This window comes from Ambystoma mexicanum, chromosome 8, assembly GCF_040938575.1.
Source record: "Ambystoma mexicanum isolate Mex_15411 chromosome 8, UKY_AmexF1_1, whole genome shotgun sequence".
Classification (NCBI taxonomy): domain Eukaryota; kingdom Metazoa; phylum Chordata; class Amphibia; order Caudata; family Ambystomatidae; genus Ambystoma; species Ambystoma mexicanum.
The window spans coordinates 1,659,607,237-1,659,631,702 of NC_090929.1; the positions used below are offsets into that span (position 1 = coordinate 1,659,607,237).

Below are 24,466 nucleotides of genomic sequence, written 5' to 3' on the forward strand. Positions count from 1 at the left end.
ATCAGAAAATAGATCATTCTATGTTCGCCCAAAAGACATTGGGAGTCGCCATGTAAATGAGTCTTCCTGAGCCAATGCAATTGGGGGTTGCTCGCTTCCCATTTCAAAGGAGGAAAGAGAGAAAATAGGACAACAGAATTTATGTCGACTGTGGTTCAGCTTGACATCACCTTCGTATCTGTCTGGTGAAACCTCCCTAGAAACCAATAGGAGCCTTGGATAAGGCTGAAAAAGGAGAACAGAAGGAAGAGCTGACAGAAAACTAAACGGCCGACAAGCTTAGAGGTTGGTTTGTTGAGCCATAAGAAGGAATTTCAGATCTCTCATTTCGTTGTACCAGTCGTCCTAAGTAGTGCCCTTCAACCTTCCAAAATGCATGCTCTAGAAGCATACGTGGACAGCAGTGCGATTGGGAACTACATGGATCACGAACTCGCAAGCAAGATTGGTATTGCTATGAACCCAAAGCCAGTGGTTGAGAATGTTATAGCGGTTGATGGTACTCAGCTAATATCAGGTCCAGTGACTAAGTGTACTGAAGTCTGTACCTTGCTTTGCCAGGATGGACATTGAGAAAAGATCTTGTTAATCAGTGCTCCAAAGTTCAAAATTATCTTAGGTATTCCATGGTTAGAGAAACATAATCCACAGATTTATTGGCATGCCAGAACCTTGGTATTCACCGAAGAATGCAAAAGCTTGTGTTACAGTCAAGAAAAAGCTTAATGAAAAGAGGTTCAGGCGGTATGTAGAGAAGGCCTCGCCTTAGGATTAATAGGAATCCTACCGCCAGAGTATCAAGATTTTCAGGACGCATTCGAAAAGGAACAGCCAAACGTGCTGCTGCCACATCAGCCCTACAATTGTCAAATTGATTTAATTCCAGGGTCTCAAACCCCATGTAGCAGAATCTATGCCTGAACATAGCAAAATAATACACATTTGAAGACATATCTAGATAAGACCATTGCTAATGGATTCATTCGGCCTTCAAAGTCGCTTGCAGCCTCTCCTCTATTCTTCGTGCCAAAGAAGGAGGGGGACCGTCGTACCTGTATAGATTATCGTATGCTAAATCAGATCACAGTAAAGAACAGATACCCGCTTCCACTCATTCCAGTGTAAATGGACCAAGTCAAAGATGCTAAAATGTTCACGAAGCTAGATCTTCGGGGAGCTTATCTGTTGAGAATTAAAGACGGTGATGAATGGAAAACTGCCTTTCGTACCAAGTATGGATCATACGAGTGCCAAGTGATGCCTTTTGGCTTATGCAATGCCCTAGCCGCTTTTCAGAATTTCATGAATGATGTTTTACGCAAGTTATTAGATGTGTGCGTCGTGGTGTACATTGATGACATCTTAATCTACTCCGCCTCCGGCCAAGAACACATTGCCCATGTTCAAGCAGTACTTACAAAGCTACGGCAACATTGGTTGTACAGCAAATTGGAAAAATTCTCCTTTCATGTAACTTCAGTGGAGTTTTTGGGATTCGTTTTGTCACCACAGGGAATTCAGATGGATAATAAAAAAAGTAGAAGCAGGTTTAACCTGGCCATCTCCCACGTCGGTGAAAGGAGTCCAAAGTTTCTTGGGATTCGCCAATTTTTATCGGCGCTTTGTATCTGGTTTTTCTCAGTCTATCCAATAACTCAGTTACTACGAAAACATAAGAAATTTGCTTGGACCGTTCAAGCAGAAGAGGCTTCCCAGACTTTAAAGAATACATTTACAACAGCTCTGGTGTTAAGACATCCACAGCGTGATTTACCATTTGTGGTGGAGACCGACGCTTCCAGTGCTGCCATGGGAGCAGGATTGTCCCAAAAGAATTTGGAAACCGGACAGTTGCACCCAGTGGCCTTTTGGTCCAAAAAAACTTCAGCAGCAGACTTAAATTATGCTATCACGGACAAAGAATTACTAGCAATACAAAATGCTTTTAAAGAATGGAGACATCTATTAGGGGCTCGACACACCATCACGGTTCTTACTGACTACAGAAACCTGCAATATTTACGTAATGCAAAAGCTCAGTCCTCACGACAACTCCATTGGGCATTGTTTTTCACGGAATACGATTGTCATAACCTACCACCCTGGAGTACGTAATGGCAAGGCGGATGCCTTGTTATGCATCAGGGAGAGTGAAGATGCTGAAGTTACTCAGGACCCAGCGAGTATTATTCCGGAAGAGAAAATGCTGGGAGCTACTGGATTTTCTGAAGAGGATTTGAAGTCCAAGATTCGGCTTAGTATGACCACTTCGGAGTTAGCGGCCTGGGAATCTAAAGGACCCAAGTGTTCGATCTAAGAGAATCTACCATACTTGCAGGGTTGTCTTTATCTGCCCACTTGGGACCTGCAAGCGCAGGTCATGGCAGATTATCATGGAGCTATGCAGCAGCGTCATCCAACGATAGCTCAGGTCAAAAGACATTTCTGGTGGCCTTCTTGGCGCAAAACATCAATTTTATCCAAACTTGTGGTATATGCGCCCAAAATAAAAGTTCAAAGCAGAGACCTGCAGGACTTCTTTAACCCTTACTTATTCCACCTGCACCATGGCACACCATATTAATGTATTTCATTACAGAGTTACCCCCTTGATTCGGTTATAACACAATTTTGGTGGGTGTGGAATTACTTACCAAAATGGCCCATTTTATTGCATTGAAAGGAATTCCATTGGCATCCGTGTTGGCTAAAGTTTTTCTGGAACACATCGTAGGTCTACATGGCTTTCTGTCAGTAGTGATCTCAGATAGAGGGAGCCAATTTGTATCCCAATTCTGGAAAAGGTGTTGCGAAATGGCTAGAATAGAAGTGTGTTTGTCTACTAGCCACCATCCACAAACTGATGGATATACATTTTTGACATGCTGATCGGCATACTTTTTTGTGAAAGCTCCCAAGAGCTGGTGCAGTATTTTGATAGGTGCGGGAGGTGGTGGGCTGGTAGGCATTGTATCTGCCTGACAAACGTGCTGCTTATAGACTGATCTTGAAATTTAGCACCTCATAAATTGGTGCCTTTCCCTTGGGAATTGTCATGATCTCTGCTTCCAAAAGGTCAGGGTTTTCCCAACTCCCTTGGAAGCAGATCCATAACCCAGGTTCCAAGTGCCAACCAGTCCCAATTGGGACCTTTTGGACCCAGTCCTGGCGCCAGTGGCACCAGGCTCATAAATATGCCCAGTCCCAGCGCTGGAAGCGCCGGGCTCATAATGCTTGGGTGGACTTGCCTTCAGCAGACCATGCTGCTTACTTGCCTGCCAGTTGAGCCTCTGATCCTCTTCTGTTTGGAACTACTTTTCCTGTTGGGTGGGGCTGGAGCCACTCCCTAGATTCAGAACACTGGAACTCTTCTGGAAGGCAGGAACTCTTTTCTTACCAGGAACTCTTTTCTTACTTAGGCGTGGCTGTGGAAGGAGACACCTAAGCACTACAGGAGGCTATTTAAACCACACCCGGTGGATGAATCTTGCTTTGCGTTATTCTGCAACCTCTGCAGCAGAACGCTCATCGTGTCTTCTGCATCCGGTCCTGGGCCTAAGGAAAAAGGCTTACCATCCTGAATCCAGTCTTCAGCAACACCTATAAAGACAAGAAAGAACAGGTTAGCATTCCGGCATCTGAAAGGCAAAGGCTTACCATCCTGAATCCAGTCTTCAGCAACACCTATAAAGACAAGAAAGAACAGGTTAGCATTCCGGCATCTGAAAGGCAAAGGCTTACCATCCTGAATCCAGTCTTCAGCAACACCTATAAAGACAAGAAAGAACAGGTTAGCATTCCGGCATCTGAAAGGCAAAATCTTACCAACTCTTCGCACGCTCCGGAGGCCTTCGGCGCTGCATCCCGCATCTGAAAGACAAAACAAGGTGCGTTTAAAGACATTGGGGAACTTTAATACTCACGTGCCATTACTCCTTTCCACATCTAATCCAGTGGGTATTCCGGCACCCTGCAGCCGCTCCGAACTCGTACCTGCAAAATAAAAAGACAGTTAGAGCGCATCGTGAAGCAGGCAACAAGCGCTTACTTACGTGCTTCCAGGCGCTTCTATTCATCACACAGGCTCCATCTTCAACTCACTTCAGCCTGTCATCCGCCATCGCCGGAACCCTGCAAAACAAGAGACATCATTACTAAAGACTTTAAAGACATTTGAATGACTCGAAACTTACCGTTCGTGCAGTAAACGACGGACAGCAGTCCTCTGAAGTCAAGAGGCCTGCGCTACCTATCCAGTGAAGAAACTGGTTACAGCACCCTGCCCCGAGGCAGATGGAGAGCTCGGCATTCACTTACCTAAGGTGAGAGCGTTAACCTTTGGGGGTCTACAGGAGAGGAGAAGAGGAAAGAGATAGGGACACCCCAATAACCCCAGTTCATTAACCCCATATTTTCTATCTGCAGACATCTTACTCTACACGTCAGGCATACAGTGCACAGAGGTCCAGCCCAAAGAGCCAACCGGGTGCTACACATCACCTTTGAAGATACGGTAGTCGCCCAGTCAAGACCGGCGCCTCTGCGAGAATCAGGTGAGCGTTACAGGAATGGAGTACCTCAAGTGTATCGGGGAGAAGGTGGAAGGGTTAATTTCACGGTTTGTTGGCTGCTCGGACTCAGTTATCTTTCTGGTTCCTCTTCATATTGGTGGTGGACGTGTGGGTATCAGAGTTTTCTGTTCCAGCTGAAGAATTCCAAAGGTTGATGGATGCAGTAGGCTGTTGCAGAGGGTGTGTCGAACCTAGTCTTCTGGAAATTGTGGGAAGCTAGCTGTGTTGTACTGCAACCCCCCCCATCATCCCTCGCCATGGACTATGCTGGCTAGGGCTGATTTTCTATACTCTGGCCTGGTGGACGTATAGAAGGCCAACCTATTATTATGACGCGACTACTCTGGGAGCTGTAGCCAAACCAGTTCAAAGTAACAACACAAGCGGTCTAGGACAAGTCTCAAGAGGTGGGGAGCTTGTAAGGGGTGCACAATGAGCACACACAGTGAGGCAGTCAAGGAACACACTTAGACAAACAGGTATAAAAATACTTATTTACTTATGGCCAAAACACAGTGAAAAATGACTATTAACAGGTAATATTATCCGTCAATACTAAAAATTAGATACATATATACAATTACTGGAGCAGGGCAAAATACATATCAAACCTCTGAAAAGGAAGGTACAGATTAGTATGAGCACTACAGGTCCACAGAGCTTCAATCCTAACTTCCAAAGTCCATCCCTAAGATGTTTGGGGCCTCGTGCTCAAATGTTCAGTGAAGTTCCATACAGTTTTGTGAAGCTGGAAAAAAAAAAAAATGAAGGGAGGGTCTCTGGGGTCCAGTGAACATTTCGAAGTGTCAGGTGACAAGTTAAACTAGCTAACAAAGCCAAAGTAATCTAAAAGTCTCTAAACGTTATCAAACTTTTAAAAAGGGAGTAAAGGGAGTAAAGGGTTTCAGGTAAGTATTGCTACAACTCACCCTCTGTTCTCCGATTCTTCACAGGACTTGGCAGGTCGATTGAGAAGGGTTCATGGTTGCTTTTCCCACTGTCAGCCTCAGCTGTTGATTACCAGGGATTGCAGGTTCGAGCTTCTCTCCGGTCGGTGTCTAATGCTGGTGCAAGGTTTCGCAGGTGAAGAATGCAGCTGAACTTGATGCAGGGCCCCTCTCAGGACAGGAATGGACACAGGTAAGCAGTTTTGGACAACGGCCACCGATGCACAGCGATTCACATGCCGCAGTCAGTCTTTCCCTCCTATCTTGGGTCCCCTTGATGCAAGGACCACATAGTTTTGTAGAGGAAACTCTTGTTGCACAAGCTTGGAAGAGCGGTGTCTGCAGCACGGTAGCCCATAGGCACAGGGCAGTCCCGGGGCACTCCCAAAGACTCTTCTTCGTAGGACTCCGAGCTGACGTCGAGAATGGATGTTCCCTCCAATCCAAGGGTAACAGCTCCTTTGCAGGACTGCTGGTGATCTTCCACAGGACAGGGCTCTACCAGGGCAGCAGCAGAGGTTGGTCGCTAAGCCTTCTTCCGACGGGTCCACAGTCTTGTAGCTGGACAGGAATTCTGGCACCTTCAGTTTCCTCCAGGATCCAGAGTGGTTGCAGGGGCCTCTTCGTAGCCTAAAAGCTAGGTAAGAGTAGCAGCTCCCACTAGCCAATGACAGTTCTGCCCCACACATACCCCAGCTGTGGTCCAATCAGGCAAAACTCATGCAGGCCACTCAGACTCACTGGCACCAGTTTGTGGATTGGAACCAGACAGTCCCTGCCCACTTCCTGGCAGCGAACACACATAGCCCTCCAGTAGCCTGCCTCTGCTTTCCCAGGCACTGGAAAGTCCACATAAGGATTTATCTGGCTTTGCAGGGCAGGAAGAAAGCTAAAAGACCAGATGGCCAAAGGACAAGCACAGCATCTCGTGGCATGGCCATGTGTGACCACTAAAACCAAAAAAAGTGATGGTTGGAAGGTTTTGAATTGATCTGAACCATTGACACTGCTCTGGGCAACCTTACAAACCATCTTTTTGTAGCCCGTCTGCACCATTGCAAAGGGGAGCTAGCCATATGCAAATCGGTCAGGTACTACCAGCAATGGGAGCAGCCCTGGCCGAACAGTCAGACCTACTAGCCACAGCTAGTAGCCAAATGTGGCAAGGCTAAAACGAAAAGCACAGAAAACAGTAAAAAGTCACTGCCGCCACCTGCTTGTCCATTTGGCACACCTAGAGTAACCAAAAATCTTCGCAGTGTTAGTCTAGGGCAAAACAAAAGTGTACCCCATTGTAAGATGCATTGTAGAATGATAAAAAGTTACCACAGGTGATAAGTTAAGAACAGTATTAACAAAGTAACTAGACTAAGGGAAACTATGTTTGCCATTACTGACAGCCTGAAGGATATGTCAGTTTCCCCATAGCTTAAAGCTTCACTGTACTGTAAAAAGCAGGGCAGATACAAAAATAAAAGCAAAAGGTTTGGGGGTCCATAGAAATGGAAGGAAAGGTGCAGTAAAGAGGAATCTTTCCTAACAGGACTAATGGGGGATTTTGTCCAAAACATGTGCAAAGCCAAAAGGTTGCAGAGCCCTGGCCTAGTCGTCATTTCCATGATTCAGAGGAAGGTTTCAGACTGAGTAATTCTCAATCTATGGTCATAGTGTGCGAGGCAGTGTTCAGAAATTCTTAGCCAATGTCAAAAGTCACCATCAGTGTGCGGATTATAGCTATGAACTCAATAGTCTTGAACCAGGTGGTGGGAAGTCTAAAGTGGCGGTCAACAAGTCGTTATCTTCGAGACACAAGGGATCTCGATGCAATGGTCCTACCGCCATAACATGACTGGTGACAGAGCTGCGTTAGGGGGCAAGACGCCAAACAGACATCACCCTTTGTTGTAGATAGGTGCTAGGATCACATGACCCAAGCCCAACCAATTAGGCCAGAGGAGAGCAGGGTATTGTGGGAGATTGGAGAGGGTGGCTATGCTAGAAGTAGGCAAATGCAGAGGCCTAGTAGTCTAGGGAGGGTTGAAATTAGGGTAAATGTTGCCCAAATAGAGAAGAAAGGACCCAGAACAGGTATTGAAGGGGTGCGAGGGGTGGGGACAGGTAAGTAGTATAAAAGCTGCTCCAAGTGTAAACAGGGCAACAGAAGAAATACTATCTACACCGGGTATTGTCAGTCTGCATTTTGATACGCAGACGTCTGGAAGTCTTCCACTCCAGAAGGGAAAGGGTCCAAATAGCTCCTCCATCTGGGCAATGGCGCTGTACTTGTGAAGAGCTCCTTGTGGTGCCTTGAAGCGAGCTCCGATTGCGCTGCTACTCTACCCTGAACCAATCAGGCTCTAAAATTAAGAACACATTCTGACTGCACATTGATTCCACATGCGGTGTTACAGAAGGCACTTTACCAAGCAGGACCTGGGAATGTGAGCATTGTAAATAAATAGGCCTTGGTTCCAACAGCCATTCAAATAGACGTACTCCAATATCCATTAAAAAAAAAACAAAAAAAAAAACAGGAGATACTTAAACGATAACATGATCTTTAATCACGAAAAAAAGTCTCTCTGGCATCTACTTAGCGGACATAGAAAATCAAATTTGTTGACTCCACATTATTGTTAGTGGTGTAAATTAAATGTTCTGCATCAGTATGTTGGCTTTGGCCATCCATAGGGACCACAAAGTTCCTTCCACAGTGAGAGCATGACTCGGCCAGCGGCGGCGATCATCAACATTATCATCAGTGGCCAATCTGAAGCGGATCAGTTCACCTTCTCAAAGTACTCCTTGGAGCCCTCTGGGCTGGGTTTGATCTGCAAACAAGACGTCAAACAAGATTTGGGTGTTGGAGGTGCAAATCAGATAATACAACATTTAAATATTGGCAGTTTTTTTTCCTTTTCAAACGATTAATATTGATGGGTAATCCGAGGCATTTGAGTTTTAGCAGATAAGGGAACATAGGTGCAAGGAGATAAACGGATTTCTCCAATTTATTTATTTTTTACATTTATATAGCGCACATGCAGCCCAAAGGCATTGCAGCACTGTTACTTGTGGCATAACTTAGTTACGAAAAGAGTTACATACATGTGATGGATAACATATCAGGAGTACATATACTCTGAGCTTGAGGTATATTCTCTTTGCATTCTATTCATATTCAGATACAGATATTAGCTACAACATGAGAATGAGTAGGGTTTCTGTCTTGGGTGCGTTTTAGTTGAAGAGCATAGTTTTCAGCGACTTATGGAATGCTAGGTGAGAGACTTCAGCTCTAAGGGGTGGTGGTAGGGCATTCCAATGCAGTGGTGCTAGGTACGGGAAGCTGATCCCGCCTGCTCTGGCTCTAGAGCATGTTTGTATATGGAGTTCTGGTCGGTCTGGAGGATGTAGCAGGGTGGATTCTCTCAGAGAGGTAGGGTGGAGCAGTGAGGTGGATGCACTTATGGGTGAGGGCAAGTGCTTTAAAGAGGACTCTTTTACTGGGAGTAGTGTGCCTCTTTCCTAGCTGACGCGATATGCTCTTTCTTGGGTATTCCTGTGGCTGCTCTTAGAGCGTTGTTTTGTATAGTCTGAAGTTTGGTCATGTTTTTGGTAGAGGTGCCCAGGAACAGTACATTACAGTAATCAAGTCTTGATCCTGTGATGGCTATGGCAATTGTGATGAAGTTATCCTTAGATAGGAAAGGTCTGGCTGCTGTCAGCAGTTTGGCATGGTATGCTGCTGTGGAGGCGATGGCGTTCACTTGCCTAGTCATCGTTAGATTAGAGTCTAGGTAGACGCCTAATGTTTTTACTGAATTAGCCACTGGGATTTTAATATCAATCGTGAAATGACCGACTGAATTTTGAGTCAAGGTTCTTGAGTGTTTCCTTGGAGCCTACTAGGAGTAGCTCGGTTTTGTCCGAGTTGAGGCATAGGCCATTGGCTGCCTTCCATGCTTGTATCTTGTTGTATATGCATCAGTGTCATAGTCTCCCGTGAGGGTGAGGAGGATCTGGGTATCGTCAGCGTAGTTAGTATACAAGATGCCCAGGCAGTCAAGGATGAGGAAGAGAGGTTGTGTGAAAATATTGTAAAGGGTTGGCGAAATACATGATCCGTGCGGGACGCCGCATGGGATGATGGAGGGTGAGGCTGAGGCAAGGTCTGAGAAAACTTGCATAGTCCTCCCTTGCACGAAGAATGCGATCCATGCGGTGGCATTGGGAGAGAAGTTGGCTGTAGTGTAGAGGAGGTGGCATAGGACTTGGTAGTCTACGGGGTCGAATGCCGCCGATAGGTCGAGGAGGAGGAGGAGGAGGAGCGCGGTTTTCCCTTTGTCTCTTGTCTCGTCCATTTGGGGTTTTAAGTCAAGTAGGGCTGTCTCAGTTCCGTGACCTGGGCGGAAACATGATTGTTGTAGTCCAAGGAGTTTATTGTCCTCAATAAATCGTACCTGTAGATAAGCTGCTATGTCCAGTATTTTGAGAAGAAAGGGGACTGTCGTGATGGGTCGGTAGTTAGGTGAACAGGGGTCTAGGGAAGGTTTTTTTTAATGAGTGGGCGGACCAGGCTTCCTTAAGGCATGCAGGTACTTTACTCGTGGCAAAGGAGGCATTCACAAATGCTGTGAGGAAGGGGGAAAGGTGGCTGGCACAGTCCTTAATAAGTGTGGCAGGGCATATGTCCCCTTTACAATTTGATGGTTTTATGGATTTCATGATGTTAATCATGTCGGATTCTTTAATTTCCCTGAATGAGAAGGAGTTTGGTGTTGCTGGGGGGGGGGGTTGGTAGTGAGGAGGGCGGTGTGGGTGTGGGGGTTTTGAGTGCTTGTCTGGTTTTCTGGATTTTAGTTTGGAGGGTGTTGAGCTTGGCGTTCATAGCAGATTGGATACTGTCGCACCAAGTTTTGTCCTTGGTGAAATTCTGTGGTAGGTGTGGGGGTTTCTAGGTCTCTGAAGATCGAAAAAATCTCTTTGGTGTTGGATTGGGCTTCTTGGATTCAGGCCTTGAACGAGATGGCTTTGACATGGATTATAGCTTTTTTGTACTCTTTAGCTTTAGATCTAAAATTGAGTTTAGATTCATCTGTGTGTGGTTTGCCACAGTGTAAGCGCAGCACGATTCTCAGATCGAAGTATGAGGAGGTCTGGGGTGAACCAAGTGTTGGTGTGGCTGGTTGGTTTAGCCTTACGTGGTTTAAGAGGCGCAATGGCTTCGACTGCTGCTTTGATGGCTGTGCTGTATGACCTAGCTAGAGTATTGGGTCAGCTGAGAATGGGGGCCTGAATGCTGGTCCGTCAAGGAATGGGAGGAGGTTCTCTTTAGTGAGCTGCCCGGAGCTTCTGGTAAGTGCTTTGGGCAGTGGTGGCTCAGGTGTTTGTTTATTTCTGGCTGTGGGGATTGTGAAGTGAATGGCATGATGGTCTGACCAAGGGATGGGCATATTGGCTGCGATGGTGATGGGGCAGTTGTGCTGGGCTATCCAGTCCAGGGAGCGGCCTTGTATGTGGGTGGGTTGGAGAGGGTGTTTGAGAACCCGAGGGTTTCGAGTGCTGTATTGAGGGCTTTTGCTGCAGGGTCGCTGGTGTCATGAAACCCAAGATTGAGGTCACCTAGTAGAATGGCTTTGGTGGAATGTTTCAGGTTGTCGGAGAGAAGGTCAATGAGGGCTGTTTGGAAGTCCCCAATGTGGGCAGGTGGTCGGTAGACGATGTGAAGTGTAATAGTGCAGTGGTCTGACTAGTCACTGGTGTCTATATGACCTTAGTCTATTTTCCTGATTGCCAAGGAGTCTTTCGCTAGGATGGCTACTCTTCCCCCTCCGCCCCCCCCCCCAGGGTGGTGCGATCCTGCCTGACGATTTTGTATCCTGGTGGAAGGGCTAGTGATAGTGCCGGGCCTGAGGCCTCATGAAGCCATGATTCGGTTATCATAAGGATATCGAGGTCATGAATATCAAGGGCACGGGCATTAATAGATTGTGCGTTGATCAAAGAGCATTTTAGGTGCATGCTACTGATGGGGCTTATGGCATTGGTGGTGGTCACATTAGGATCATGGGAATTGCTTGCAGCAGTGCAGGAATCATTCATAATGGTACTCGGTAAAGATATTTGGGAAATGGGTCGGTCCTAACAAGCGGCATTGGCCATAGTAGGTAGTAGTACAACATTGGCATTGACAAATAGTAGTACAACATTAGCATTGATGGGTGGTAGTACATTATCAATGATAATAGATTCATGCAATTTACTTTCAGGAATACAGGCATCATTCAAGATGGTGTTAGGCATAGTGTTCTGGGGCAGGGGTGAGACCCTGGTGGTAGCATAATTATCATGTACAATGGTGTGAAGACATTGCTATGAGTTGAGCGTGCATAATAAGTGGACGGGTTTTCTTTACACCCATTGGCTGGTGGGTTGTGCCGAGTCTTTTGTTCATGGGGTAGGCTGGTGGGGGCAGTCTTGTGCCAATGCGATTGTTAGTGTGCAATAGGAGCAGGGTTGCTGGGAAGGAGTGCCTTGTGGAGCCTTGATAGTAAGCGCAAGCTTCTACCGGAGTGAGAAGGATGGTATGTGAGATACTGATATGTGGGGTATGGCTCCCCGGGTGTAAATTGACTCTCACATTCATTGGTGTAGTCCATAGGTGACTTCCTCGATTGGATTGCCGGTGCTCCGCATGGCTTTGGGTTGGATGTGACAGTATGACATCGCGAACCGGTGCGAACAGGGGCAAACAGGTGGAAGGCCTTAGTCCTGGCCTTGTTCCGCTGCCGGCTTCCGCCTGCCGGTGGGCGGTTCTGCTTATGTTGATGTGTGTTGCCTAGCAACACAGAACCTCGCTCTCATCCCACGTTGCGCTGGCCATTTTGGAAGGCCGGCCAAGATTACAGTGTGGGTAAGTGGTCAAGCCGGGATCAGATCTTGGATCTTCTGGTTGCACAATTGCCAACTTTTCCCAGTAGACCAAATTCCCCCATTGCATTCTTTCCTTTCACAATTAAACTGAGTGTGTGGGAAAGGACCACACACTGGAGTTCATGACAGTGGGGACACCATGCATCGCTTGTGTAACCCAGTGGATTCTGGAGCCCCCGATAGTTTGTAAAAGCAGTGTATCGTGGTGTTCCGAGTAACAGGGCGTGCTAATGCAACTAGGTCTACAGCGTGTTGGAGGCAAAGTACCAACATGGCAGATGCACAGGACACTTAGCCATGGAAAACAGTGGGTAAACGTACCCCCGATCTACCAGTTATGCCAACCACCATACCAACGACCTTAACTGAGCTCCACATTCTCCCTCAAACATAAGGATTCCAATGCACATGTCCCGCTCAGGCGGCTCTACTGGCACTTCTGAGCAGTAAACCCTACTACTGGCACTTTCAACCATCCGCCATATTTTCTGAAAATAACTAGGATTATATGCTTACTTGAAAGTCCTTCCCATTCCTCATGAGGCCCGACCTTGAAAATTAAGTTATGTACATTTAAAACGTTCAGGTGCCTCAATTATTCTCCACTTTCCTCCTTTAACATCCCAGTGTCTCCCCTAGGAGGATTCACCATTGTATGCCAAGGTGCCAGCTGGTGCCTCTGCTCTGTACCTTCGCTCTACTCTATATCAAATGTGGCATGTTTCTCTGGACACACAAACCCATACAATCATTCTTAGGGTAATGCCAACTCATTCTTCCTGCTTTTTTAGCCGATGGTGGACCACACATACGAGGTTTCCGTTCTTCATAGGAGGTTGGGATAAACACCTAAATGCTTATGGGAAGTAGGAATGGATCTACCACTGTTCGGGAGATGCATCACTTTTATGCGTCATCCCCTCTCCTCGTGAGACCCGAGCAATGTGTGCTGGACTTCGGGTCCAGTTTCTTTAACCCTGAGTGAATGGAGCCATTCCCCACTCATTCATTCTTATGGGCTCTGTATTTTGGAACTCTATTCTTTGTATTTTACCCGTTCCTATGGAGTCTACTTTCCTCCATAGCTCTTAAAAGGCATCTGTATTTTATTATTGCAGCACACATCACCTTAGGAGCAGTGTTGCTGGGGACAAAGTCGTTTTTTGAGATTCTTTTCTTTATCCTAGAGTAACTATAGTTCTTAAGGATAGAGAGATGCATTGTAGCTCTCCAACAAAGTCATAGACTGAGAGATTGGCACACACCTTATGTGGAGTGCCAAATGGGATACCTAGTATGCCCCCCTTCTCTCTGCTCCTGTACCTTTTCTACTCACAGATAACCACCTAGTTATGGCTGGTGGCAATGGATATGTCCTACCAACTATTGTGCGATTTTCCTACCGCAGGCTATGTCCATAGCCTCTGTAGTGCACAATAGAGGCACCCAGGTCCTAACTTGGGGCCTTTTTTCGCCATTACTAGTGTGGTTGTTCTTTGTCAGCAGTTATTCTACCATTCTGGGAGCGGGAGGCCTTTGTGTGCGTTTTGCCTTTGGCGGGAACCCTTGAGTGTCCCCGCCTAGGCTCCAGAGTGTCTGCGCAGGCAGGAAGTGGGGGAGAAGTTTTCCACCCCCCCTGTCCTTTGTCTGCCTGAGTGACAGAACGGAACCAGCTCCCACTGGGGGTCTGGCTGTCCTAATTGGATAGCCATACGCCACATTTCTGAAAACTGCTGAGGGAGATTGCAAAAGGAGTGAGTGCTAGAACTGGATAAAAGGCAAGGCTCCTGGAGTGAAAAGAAAGTCGACCACTGGAAGCTGAAGTAACCGAAGAAGGAGACGACCAGAGATGCCTACAGACCCTATGCAATACCGTCAAGTGGCTTCTGCTGTCCTGACCCCATTTTCTGTGCGACAGAACTCCGAAGAGGACAACTCCTTCCCTTTGACTGTTGGGAACAACCAGTCCCAAGACTAACTTTAATTTGAGCCATTTCCCGAGGTCCTGTGACTTTCCAGAGCTCTGCAACCCCAATACCAGGTGACCTGCTGTCTATTTTTTGTGCATAATTGTGGAAAGGGCGAATCTGTCCAAGTGTTTGCTGAGCCCTCAATGTCACTCCAGAGTGAGCCCTCAATGTCACTCCCTCAACAGAGTGCAGGACTGCAGGTACCGAATAATATTGTAAGGCAAATCGCGTCCTTCATTGCTGCTGCATAAAAGGCGCCAAAACCGCAGTGACCAGAGAAGTTGATGAAGCTGTGCCAGAGGTCCTCCCTCGAGACTGCTGCTGAGAGATGCCATCCAATGTCCTGCCTTTCGTCATCAGACCAAGGAATCCGGAGGTCGGGTCCAGAGCTGCAACACCGAGGAGCATCCAGCTACAAATGTTTTCTTCCAACCAAAAGGTACTGTGGGGAAAAAGGTATTGCTTACCTTTTCCCAGAAAGTCGCTCCGGAGTGTTGGAGTGCATGTAGAGGTGTCTAGGGCAACCCCCTCTTACCTCCGACTCAAACCGCTGATGGTGTTGCATCTTTCATCCAAGAGACTAGAAAGTACCCACAGGAACCTTTGAATTTTGCTGATTTCCTTTTATGGATCAACCAATTTTTATTGGTTTTTTCACATGCAAATAAACATTACATCTACTCAAAGACGCTGTGAAACCTCCCAAACCCCCTTACTCAGTGAGCATCAACCAAAGGTTCACTAGAGCCCATTCGCCAGCAGTGTTAAATGGTACTACAATGTCATTCACGTGATTCGCTTTCTTTCCAGAGGTGTAAATATTAACTTGGGGGATGTACCAGTCAATGAGAGTCTACCCAATTCTGCCAAATTTTGCATCCTTTGTCAGGGCAGTCCCTTGCGGTATACACACTGTGTTCCATCGTGGCGCATATATCAACATCCGTAACCCATTGATCATAGTTGGGTGTCACTTCCGATCCCCATAGTTGTGTGATGTTCCTCCTAAGTACTACTGTGGCAGTCGACAGAAACAACCTTTCATATCGTGACAAATCAATTTTGTCAACTATACCCAGTAGCAGTGGTTTGGGCTCTCTTGGCATAGTTTTACCCAGGACCTTTGTTAGCTCATCACAACATGTTAGCCAATACTGCTGTATGCGGTCACACTCCCATAAAATGTGAAAGAAGGTACCATCCTTGTGTCTGCATCGCAGGCATCGTGAATCTGAGACCTTACCCCATCGATAGAGCGCCACTCTCGGGTAGTATTTTAAACTGAACGAGCCTGAGTCTGGACAAAATGGCCACCTCACGGGGGTACATCATTGCAGCCGTACATTCCTCTGGTTGTAGTGTCCCCACATCCCGCTCCCATTTGGCCTTAAGGCCATCTAATTCCTTTGTGGAAAAGGAGGTGATCGCGCTGTACATGGTTGAGGTGACCTTGTGTTTAATCTGTTTAGGCACTATGTTGCGTCAATCGGGGTGTTTTCGGGCATGTTGTTCATGTCCAGAAGATGTGTTTGTACTGTCCGTTTCATTCGAGTGTAGTGGTAGTGTTCTGCTGGTGATGGAGCAACAGGCTTGTAGGGTTTCGAATGTAACCATCTTGCCTTCTTGCACAACGTCTTCGATCTTTGTTATCCCATGAGCCGCCCAGGCGGGCCATCGGGGTAGTTTGTTTATTTTTGGGAGGTATCTGTTCCAAAGCGGTTGCCCGGGTGTCAATTTCATGTCCCATTCCATGTATTTGTGTGTATCTACCCTGATCTGTAACATGTGAGACCGCATGGATGGGGAGGCCACACGGCCTGGGTCGCTATATAGGAGTTATATAGGGGGCATTTCGTTGGTCGAGTTTATTGCTCTGACGTGTGGCAGTGTCGGTTCCCCGTGTAATAAGTCATTCACCACCGCCATCTGACTGGCCCAGTAGTATGTTTGCAGTCTGGGCAGTGAAAAGCCTCCGTCCCAAATGGATCTTTGAAGCGTGGCGAGTGCTATACGCGGGTGACCATTAGACCATAACAGTTTTTCAGAGGGTGCGATCAATTTTCTGGAATTCGTTTCTTGGGACATATAACGGGGCATTTTGTAAAATGTACAGTAATCGGGAAAAGGGCAATCATTTTGAATAGGGCTGCTCTGCCCAATAGGGTTAGTGGTAACGAGATCCAGTGGCGAGTGTCCTCTAGAAACCTTGTTGTGATGGGGTGTAGATTCAGAGGTATATAATCTATAAGGCTGTTCGTGATCTGTATGCCTAGGTAGCTGAATTGTTTTGTTTAAACATGGTACGGGCAGTTTACAGGTATTATATTGTTCGCTCTCCTGATTGGGAAAAATATAGATTTGGACCAATTGACGTGTAATCCACTGAAGGCTCTGTATCTCTCTAGCAACTGTGTGATTATGGAGCAGGAGTTAACTGGATCCTTCAAGTAGATCAACAAATAGTCTGCGTACAGTGAAACCTTATCCTCCCATGTGTCTGACCATCGGAAGCCCTCCCATGACTGTCTCCCTCAGCAATACAGCATTGGGTTCAATAGCGATTGCAAAGATCCTAGCTGACGGGGGGGCAGCCCTGCGTTGTGTCCCTCTCTAGGGCGAAGGGGTTCGATCGCCAACCGTTGACCCTGGCCTTCGCTCTTGGGTGACCATACAAGAGTTTTATCCATGTCATGAATTGGTGGCCAAAGCCCATGCAGTACATTATTTCCCATATGGCCTCCCAGTGCACTGAATCAAAGGCCTTTTCGAAGTCGATGGTAAGCAATGCCAGAGGTCTTCGAAGTGTGTCAGATCTTTCTAAAGCTGAACGTAGCCTGTATAGGTTCATATGGGTTGACCTCTGCGGCATGAAACCGCAGTGGTGCGGGTGGATCACAGATAAAATGACCTGTTGCAGGCGATCTGCCAATACCTTGGCCAGAATTTTTGTTTCGCTGTTTATGAGGGAGATGGGTTGTACGAACCGCAGTTTTAGGGGGGGCTTGTCTGCCTTGAGCGACACTATTATAGTGGCCTCCCTCAGGTCTGGGGACAGGGAGCTTTGGTCCCTTGCGTTCTGGTACATGTTCAGCATATGCGGGGCAATCTCAATCTCCCCAATCTTTCACCAAAGCTCTACCGGGAAGCCGGTTGGGCCCGGAGATTTCCCGAATTGGAGTCCAGACATGGCTGCTATCACTTCCTCCACAGTGATCTCCTTTTCCAGAAGTCTTCGCTGTTCGGTAGTGAGGGTGGGTGGGGAGGGCGATTTCTGTCAAGATGGACTTCTCTATGGGGGAGTTAGTGTGCCCTGTATAGGTCAGCGTTAGTATGCAGCAAATACTTCCGCTATGTCTCTAGCCAACATCAGTGGGTCTAAATCACCATCGCTGAGTCGTCTAACATGGTTGAGTCCCTCATCACTGCGTTCTAACCATGCTAGCATCTTGCTGGCCTTATCCCCGGTCTCATATACTCTAGCGCACAAAGCGCTGTGTGCTTGCCTGGCATTATCCAGAGCTATGTTTTGAAGGCATTTTTGCGCTAGTAATAGTGCCCAGTGTGTTCCGGGCATGTCTTGGGCCAGGTGGGTTTCTTCTGCCTATTTGACCTGCTGTTCGGCCTCGTGTATTGTGGAGAGTTGCTTTTTTTTGTGTGCAGTGGTCCAAGAGATGAGGTCGCCTCTCAACACTGCTTTGTAGGCTTCCCATAACACTCCCGTTCGTTGACAGTCCCGGTGTTTTGTTCAAAATATAATTTTGTTGTGTCCTTGATCCTGTCCACTAACTCCGGAAATCCCAGGTAATAATTATTCAGGAGCCAACAGCTATCAGTCTGGAGGTGCTAAGTTCCAATACTAGAGGGGAGTAGTCAGATTCCTCTAGGGAGAAGGTTTGTTTTGCTGACTTTACTTATGTCTACAGACAGGATGAAAAAGTAATCTAGTCTAGAGAGCGAGGCATGTGCTCCAGAATTGTAGGAATATTCTCTACGGTCAAGGTGTAGAGCATGCCATGCGTCCTGCAGTCCCAGGGCACCAGCAAATGAGGCTAGTTTAGTGTTTATGGCAGGGTTTCTACCGCATAGATGCGATCGATCCAATTCTACAGTCATGACTTTCTTGAAGTCACCTTCCATATTCACAGTATCCGATGTATCCCGAGTGAGCAGGGGGGCGATGTCAGTAAGCAGTGAGGACAGCAGGGTTGGTGGCGCATAAACCGCTACCATTGTAATAGATTGTTCCCACAGTGCCCCTGTTATATATGTGTATCTACCCCCCCCGTGTCTTGGGTGACGGTGGTTAAATGAAAGGGGAGTTTCTTGTGGATTAGTATAGAAACGCTGAGGGAGCCCATAGAGAAGCCAGCGTGTATTGCTGTTTGGTAGTTTGTGCGCTTGAATAGGGTGCAGTTCGTGCCTGCTAGGTGTGTCTCGGTCAGGAACGCTATGTCCGGTGTGTGCCTGTTCAGAAGCTGCATGACTAGGCGTCGTTTAATTCCGCTACCCAGCCCATTAACATTCCAAGTCAGGAACCAGAGGGTCCTGCTCGTGCCGTTATGCGTGGCCATGCTCAAGGGAGGTGTGTTGTGTGTCACAATGATTCTCATGGTGTGTTCTTGTATCCCACGCTCTGTGCTAGGCGGCATGGGTATGTGGGAGCATTGGTTCTGATTATATGTGGTGTCACTGCTGGAAGAATAATATTTGGGTGCGGTCATTGTACATACGAGTAGGAGTATGTGGGATGCTTGCTCGATCCTTGAGCCGATTAACCTGAGTAAGCTCTGTACCCCCCCACCCCATGTTCCACCCAACTTGCTGTTTCGTAGCAGGTTCTCCATCCCGGTTTCCCCAACATGTACTACCCACCCCCCAACCAGAAGCACCTGTTGCCCAACTGGGCGCTTAACCTGGAACCAGAACATTATTGAAAGTTGCAGGGAGCTTCACCAACGGCAAACAAGTTTCCGACTATCCGTGATGGACGCTGGTGTGTAATCCCCTTAATTCTGTGTTGCGCATCAGAGCAGAGTCATTGAGGCAGATTTCATCCGGTCCCTTCTCTGTCTGGGCTGTCTTTTGACGATGCGGGGGAGATGGGGGGGGGGGGGGGGAGGTTAGGGCTCCGCGAGTTCTGCTGCGGTGAGGAGACGTTCTTCCTTGGTGTCCGGTTCAGAGGTTCTCTTGGTGGGCCTTTGGTAGTCGGGCAGGTTCAGGATTTCGGTCCACTCCACTCCCAAGCCTCTTTCGGTGAATAGAATAGATGGGTAGTGCCTTTGTGGTGTACTTTCAGTAGTGCTGGGAAGAACAGAGCGTATTTCATCAATAGGGATTTTAGCTTCTTTACTGAATCGTAGGATTGTCGAGCCTTCTGAACTTCCCTGGTATAGTACGGAGAGAAACCGACACAGAGGCCGTTGTATGTGATGGGACCAGGGTAGCGGGACATTTGGAGGATTGCATCTCTGTCCCGGAAGTTCAAGAGTTTGGTTATACTTGTTCGGGGCTGTGCTCCGGGGACGGACCATCCAGTTGGAACTCTATGTGCACTTTCGATGGAGAAAAACGTAGAGAATTTCTTGGGTGCAAATACGTCAGTCAGCCAGTCTTCCAGAAATAGTTAAACACTGGGGCCCTCTCTTTCAGGAATTCCAAGGATCCGAATATTATTCTTCCTCAGCCCTGTTTTCAAGTTGCGACACTTTCTGGGTTATAGCTGCGAGACGCTTTTCCATCCACCCCATGGTGTTTTCCGTGTCCGAGATCCTCTGCTCTGTTTCCCCCACTCTCGAGGACAAATAATGGAGGTCCTGCCGTAGAAAGGACACCTCCGTAGCCAGGCTTCCTATTTTCCCCTTGAGGGATGTCCGCGACTCTCCATGACGTCAGCCAAAGATGTGGGGTTCGTCCTCTCCAGTTTCCCCTTTTTTCGGGGATTGTGGTTGATGGGCCCTGTAGGGGTCCGAATGTATAGAGGTCCATTTTGCTCTGGAGGATCTGTCTTTTGGTTTTATCTTTGCCCATCTCCTAGTCTGGCTCGTAGGGCGGTCTGATGTTGATGGTTTAGTTATTCTCCGAGTGCGAGGGACCTTCTGAGTAAATGGCTGCGGGCTTGCGGAGGCTGCCTGCTAAGGATGTGGTTATGTCCAAGTTTGCCACTGTGCGGATTGCTGTGTAGGTCCTTGTAGGCTGGTCCCTGCTTCTCTCTGCTATGTGCAGAGGCTGATTGTCGAGTTCACTGGCTGAGGGGCCGGGGGTCGCAGCAGCGCGTTTCAGGTAGGGCGAGGGAGGGTGGTGTCCTTTGTGAGCCCTTTTAAGTTCCGGGAGCGCCAGGGATAGCGGGCCTCACCTTGTGCCCGGAGGGGGCCAACTGCACCTCAGGTCCACAGGCTCCTTCTACTGGGACGTTGGTCTGGGGTGGATCAGGAGGGGCTTCAGCCAGTGATGTGTTCTGTGCCGGTGGCAATGGAGTATGAACTGGGCACAGCGTGTGTGTCAATGGCTCCCCAGCTGTCAGTGTCTTGCAGGTTGCAATCTCCCAGTCTCCACGGGTCGATGTCTATTTGGCGTGGGGGCCGAGGACTGGGTCTGGCAGTCCGGGGGGGGAACGGAGGGGGGGCATGTAGAATGCGTGGGTTGCCGGAGTGGTAGCTGCGTTAAAAGCCGTGCTAAAATGGCGCTGTCTGCATCAGCGCCGGACTCGGAGCCCGTTTGCCTGCAATCCGCTTCAGATTTTATTCGGGACTCGAGCTGGTGGTTGTCAGTGTGTTCCACCACTGAATCGCTTGCATTCTTTGCAAGAGCGAATGCGGTGGGGGGGGGATTGGGAGGGGTGTAACGCTCTACTGGTATCCACGGGGACTTCACTCAGCCTGTTCTGACCTCTTACGACCTCAAACCCTTCCCTGGAGTCTACTCGACTGTAGGCTGGGCGTTGTTTTCTTTGAAAGTGTGCTCTCTGTCCTGCTTTCAGCACAGGGGCGCGTTGATTGATGCAAGCTCGTTGCTGCCTAATTACTTCACTGGCAAGAGTCTGACAGGTAAGTATGAGTCTTTTGAACAGTTCTCCAACTTCCTTCCTTTCCTTCGATGATGGCCGGCGTCCGGGGATGGCGACGTGCTGCTGAGTTGAGTAGCGCTGAAGGTGAGCGAGAGCGCGATGCAACCCTTTCGTATTTGTATTGAACTGAGTTCTTTTTCTGTGTCTTTTAGGTGCTGCGACGTTTTCAGCGTGGATGCTGGTTATGAAGAAGAAATGCGGCGAGTAAGCACGGTATGCAGCGCCTCTAGATGTTTCCATGCTAACCTGGATTGTCTTTTCCCTCTTGCAGATGGATGAGAAGTTCGGAGACAGAGTTCCCCCAGAGCAGCTGGGATTCAGGCAAGCGTTTGAAGCTCATACAGTCTTTAAAAATAAGCAAAGATTTGCTGAATGCTTACTAATGCCTTTTTTCTGTTCTTTTCCCTAGGAAGCGGCGTGCCGGGATGGGAATGACACTGCCGAATATGCCCGCAGAACAGAAGGAGTGATGAATGATGGGCAGAAGTGCCGCAAGGTAAGGCTGTTCCTAATGGTGTACTTGCAGGAGCTGAGCGCAGAAGAAAGATGCAGGCCTACTGGAGACCGATCCGAACACGGCGAGTGTCACGCTTCAGGTGCAGAAAATACAAAGCATATTTCTCAGCCTGGGCTGGCTTAAATAGTCTCTGGGTATCCCAGGTGTCTCTGGGCTGAACCACACCCAAAAGACTAGATTGCACATGCAGTTCTGGGAAACGAAATATGTGGGGGCATCCATCTTGTCCCCATCAATGCACTACAAGTCCAATCCCTAATGTTATCCTATGGGAGCGAGTGAGCCTGGTGCGCCAAGTCTGACTCCAAGTGGGTCTTTGGAGGGATGGAGAGGCCCTTGAGGGCCATGTAGGTGATCGTGGCCTGGCTCCAGTCTGACATCTTGGAGTGCTGGGGACATGAGGGGCAGGAATGATAGGAGGGGGTGGGGGTGGTTCAGAATTTTGTAGGATGATTCCGGCAGCCAGCGAGAGCAGGCTCTTTCACTCCTTCATGCACAGCTTGCCACTTATGCCGATTTGCAAGACTTTATGCCTCTCCGAACTGCCTTTTAGCTAGAGTTGCGTTTTGGACTTGAAAAGACTTGCTGCATGTAGAAACTGCCCCTAGAACCCTAAGCTCTGCTAGTAGACACTAACCAACTGTTTTCCTTCTTAAGAATCACTATTTTATATGTCTTTGCTAACTTAATTCAATTACCATCTTAATTTATGGGTGCGCGTTATAACCAATAATACAGTAGACCTAGCAAACTCTTGTAACAATTGTAAGCGTTCAGCAACTACCAACTAAGATGTAGCCTTTTGAAAGCATCTAAAAGTATACCCATGTGTGTTGGTCTATTGTGCGAAGTATTTAACAGTGATATTTTAAGATCAATACTAACTGGGTTCAGTGTACTTACCTACAGCTCACATCTTCCTCTAAAGATACACCTGACTGCTCTGCCACTCTACCAAGTTTCCTGAGCAGTACAGACTGATACTAAGAGTGAGGGGGATCTACAAACCACTGGGATAGTTTACTAAAGTCGTAACTCCAATTGGGACTTCAGAACAACTCCCCCAACAACCACCTTCCCATCTTGGAACATTGAGCAAAAGGAGTCAGCATGGGGTAAACTAGAGAGAGTCGGGTCTCTCATTGACTAGGGATAGTGATCTGCCTCTGGATCTCTGCTCTAAACACAGTCTCCAGGATATAGCGCCCAGCATGTGTATTTGCCCAAAAGCAGAGTCTCAGAAATATAGTTCCTAGCTTCACCATTTGCAATCTGTCCATGGCTGTAATTCTTGGCTCACTTCTTACTGTTCGCAAAGGATATGGTGGCTAGTTTATTCTATAGTGCCCACGCGCTCTTCAGGATTCTGGTGCACAGCTTTCCTTAACAATCCTAGGCCTCTTGGCTCTCTTAAGGAACAAAAGCTTTGTCAGACCGCTCAGCCTTCTCAGGAAACTTGACATTTGCCTGCCAGCTTAGTCTTGTCTGGTCCACTGTGACACAGTTGCGGTGTACTTGTTATCCCAATAGCTCCCTGGATCCTGACAGACTAAAGCCCTTTGCCAGGCTCTTGCCTCTATAAAGGCCTCTCCTATCAAGGGTGGATTTTCTGAGACCCTGCATGGGTTCACTCCCTGGTTTGTGCCGAGCCTTCAGATAGGCTTCATGTGTCATGTTCGCAGCCCTCCCAGACTTGAAAAGCTTTGGCAGCCATGTTTAGATCAGGCACAGCCTTCTTCATCAATGGTATCCTCTGTGGTATGGATCTTTTCACTTTGGCGAGTGACCATCGGACTTCAATATGGCACGTGAGAATCCAATGATGTGGAATAGTACACTGCACAACTTTATGTCAGTATTACAGGATCTTTGGTCTGCTCTACATCAATCTACGAGAGTACCTTCTGGTCTAACGGACCCCACAGCACTTGAGGGCTCTTCATAGTGTTTCTTGCTAAAACATTGCGCTCTGCTTAAAAGAATCTTGGTGAGGGTCCCCAGTGTAATATTGGATCCTGTGGCCAGGTTTGAAAATATGCTGGGACCTGCAGACCTCTAACCAGTGTGGTCTTACTTGTATGAGGATCCGCCGTCACTGACCCCGGGTATGGCTGGGCAATAGGTGGGAGTGTGAAATAAATGGAATTGAGACCAAATAAAAGGTACACTTTTAATGTTATTGTGGTTATGCAAAAAAAAGGGGTTCGCTTTGACTGGGCCCACAAGATGTGGTTAGAGATGGAGCTATCGACGTGCTGGAGGAGAGGTTTTTATGTTCCGATGCCTGCTCACCACCTAATTTTCTTATGTTTGCTTTTATGCTCTTGGTCACGCTCTTTGCTTTCTCCCTGCTCCCACCCCCATCCGTTTCCTGCTCTGCCTTCCTCCCACCTCCTGCTCCGCCTTGGACTGGGCATGGAGCCCGCTTTTCTCCACCCTTCCTGGTCAGCCCCCTGTGGCGA

General features: G+C 47.8%; 1 protein-coding gene across 1 annotated transcript in view; it reads right to left on the reverse strand.

Annotated features, from left to right (window-relative positions):
- Positions 1-8,059: 8,059 nt before the first annotated feature.
- PRDX3 (peroxiredoxin 3) overlaps positions 8,060-24,466 on the reverse strand; it is an 89,807-nt gene continuing 73,400 nt past the window's right edge. The window contains exon 7 of the mRNA XM_069611929.1: positions 8,060-8,349. Within this exon, the coding sequence (XP_069468030.1) occupies positions 8,299-8,349 (51 nt within the window). The 3' untranslated portion in view covers positions 8,060-8,298. The remainder of the gene's footprint in view (positions 8,350-24,466) is intronic.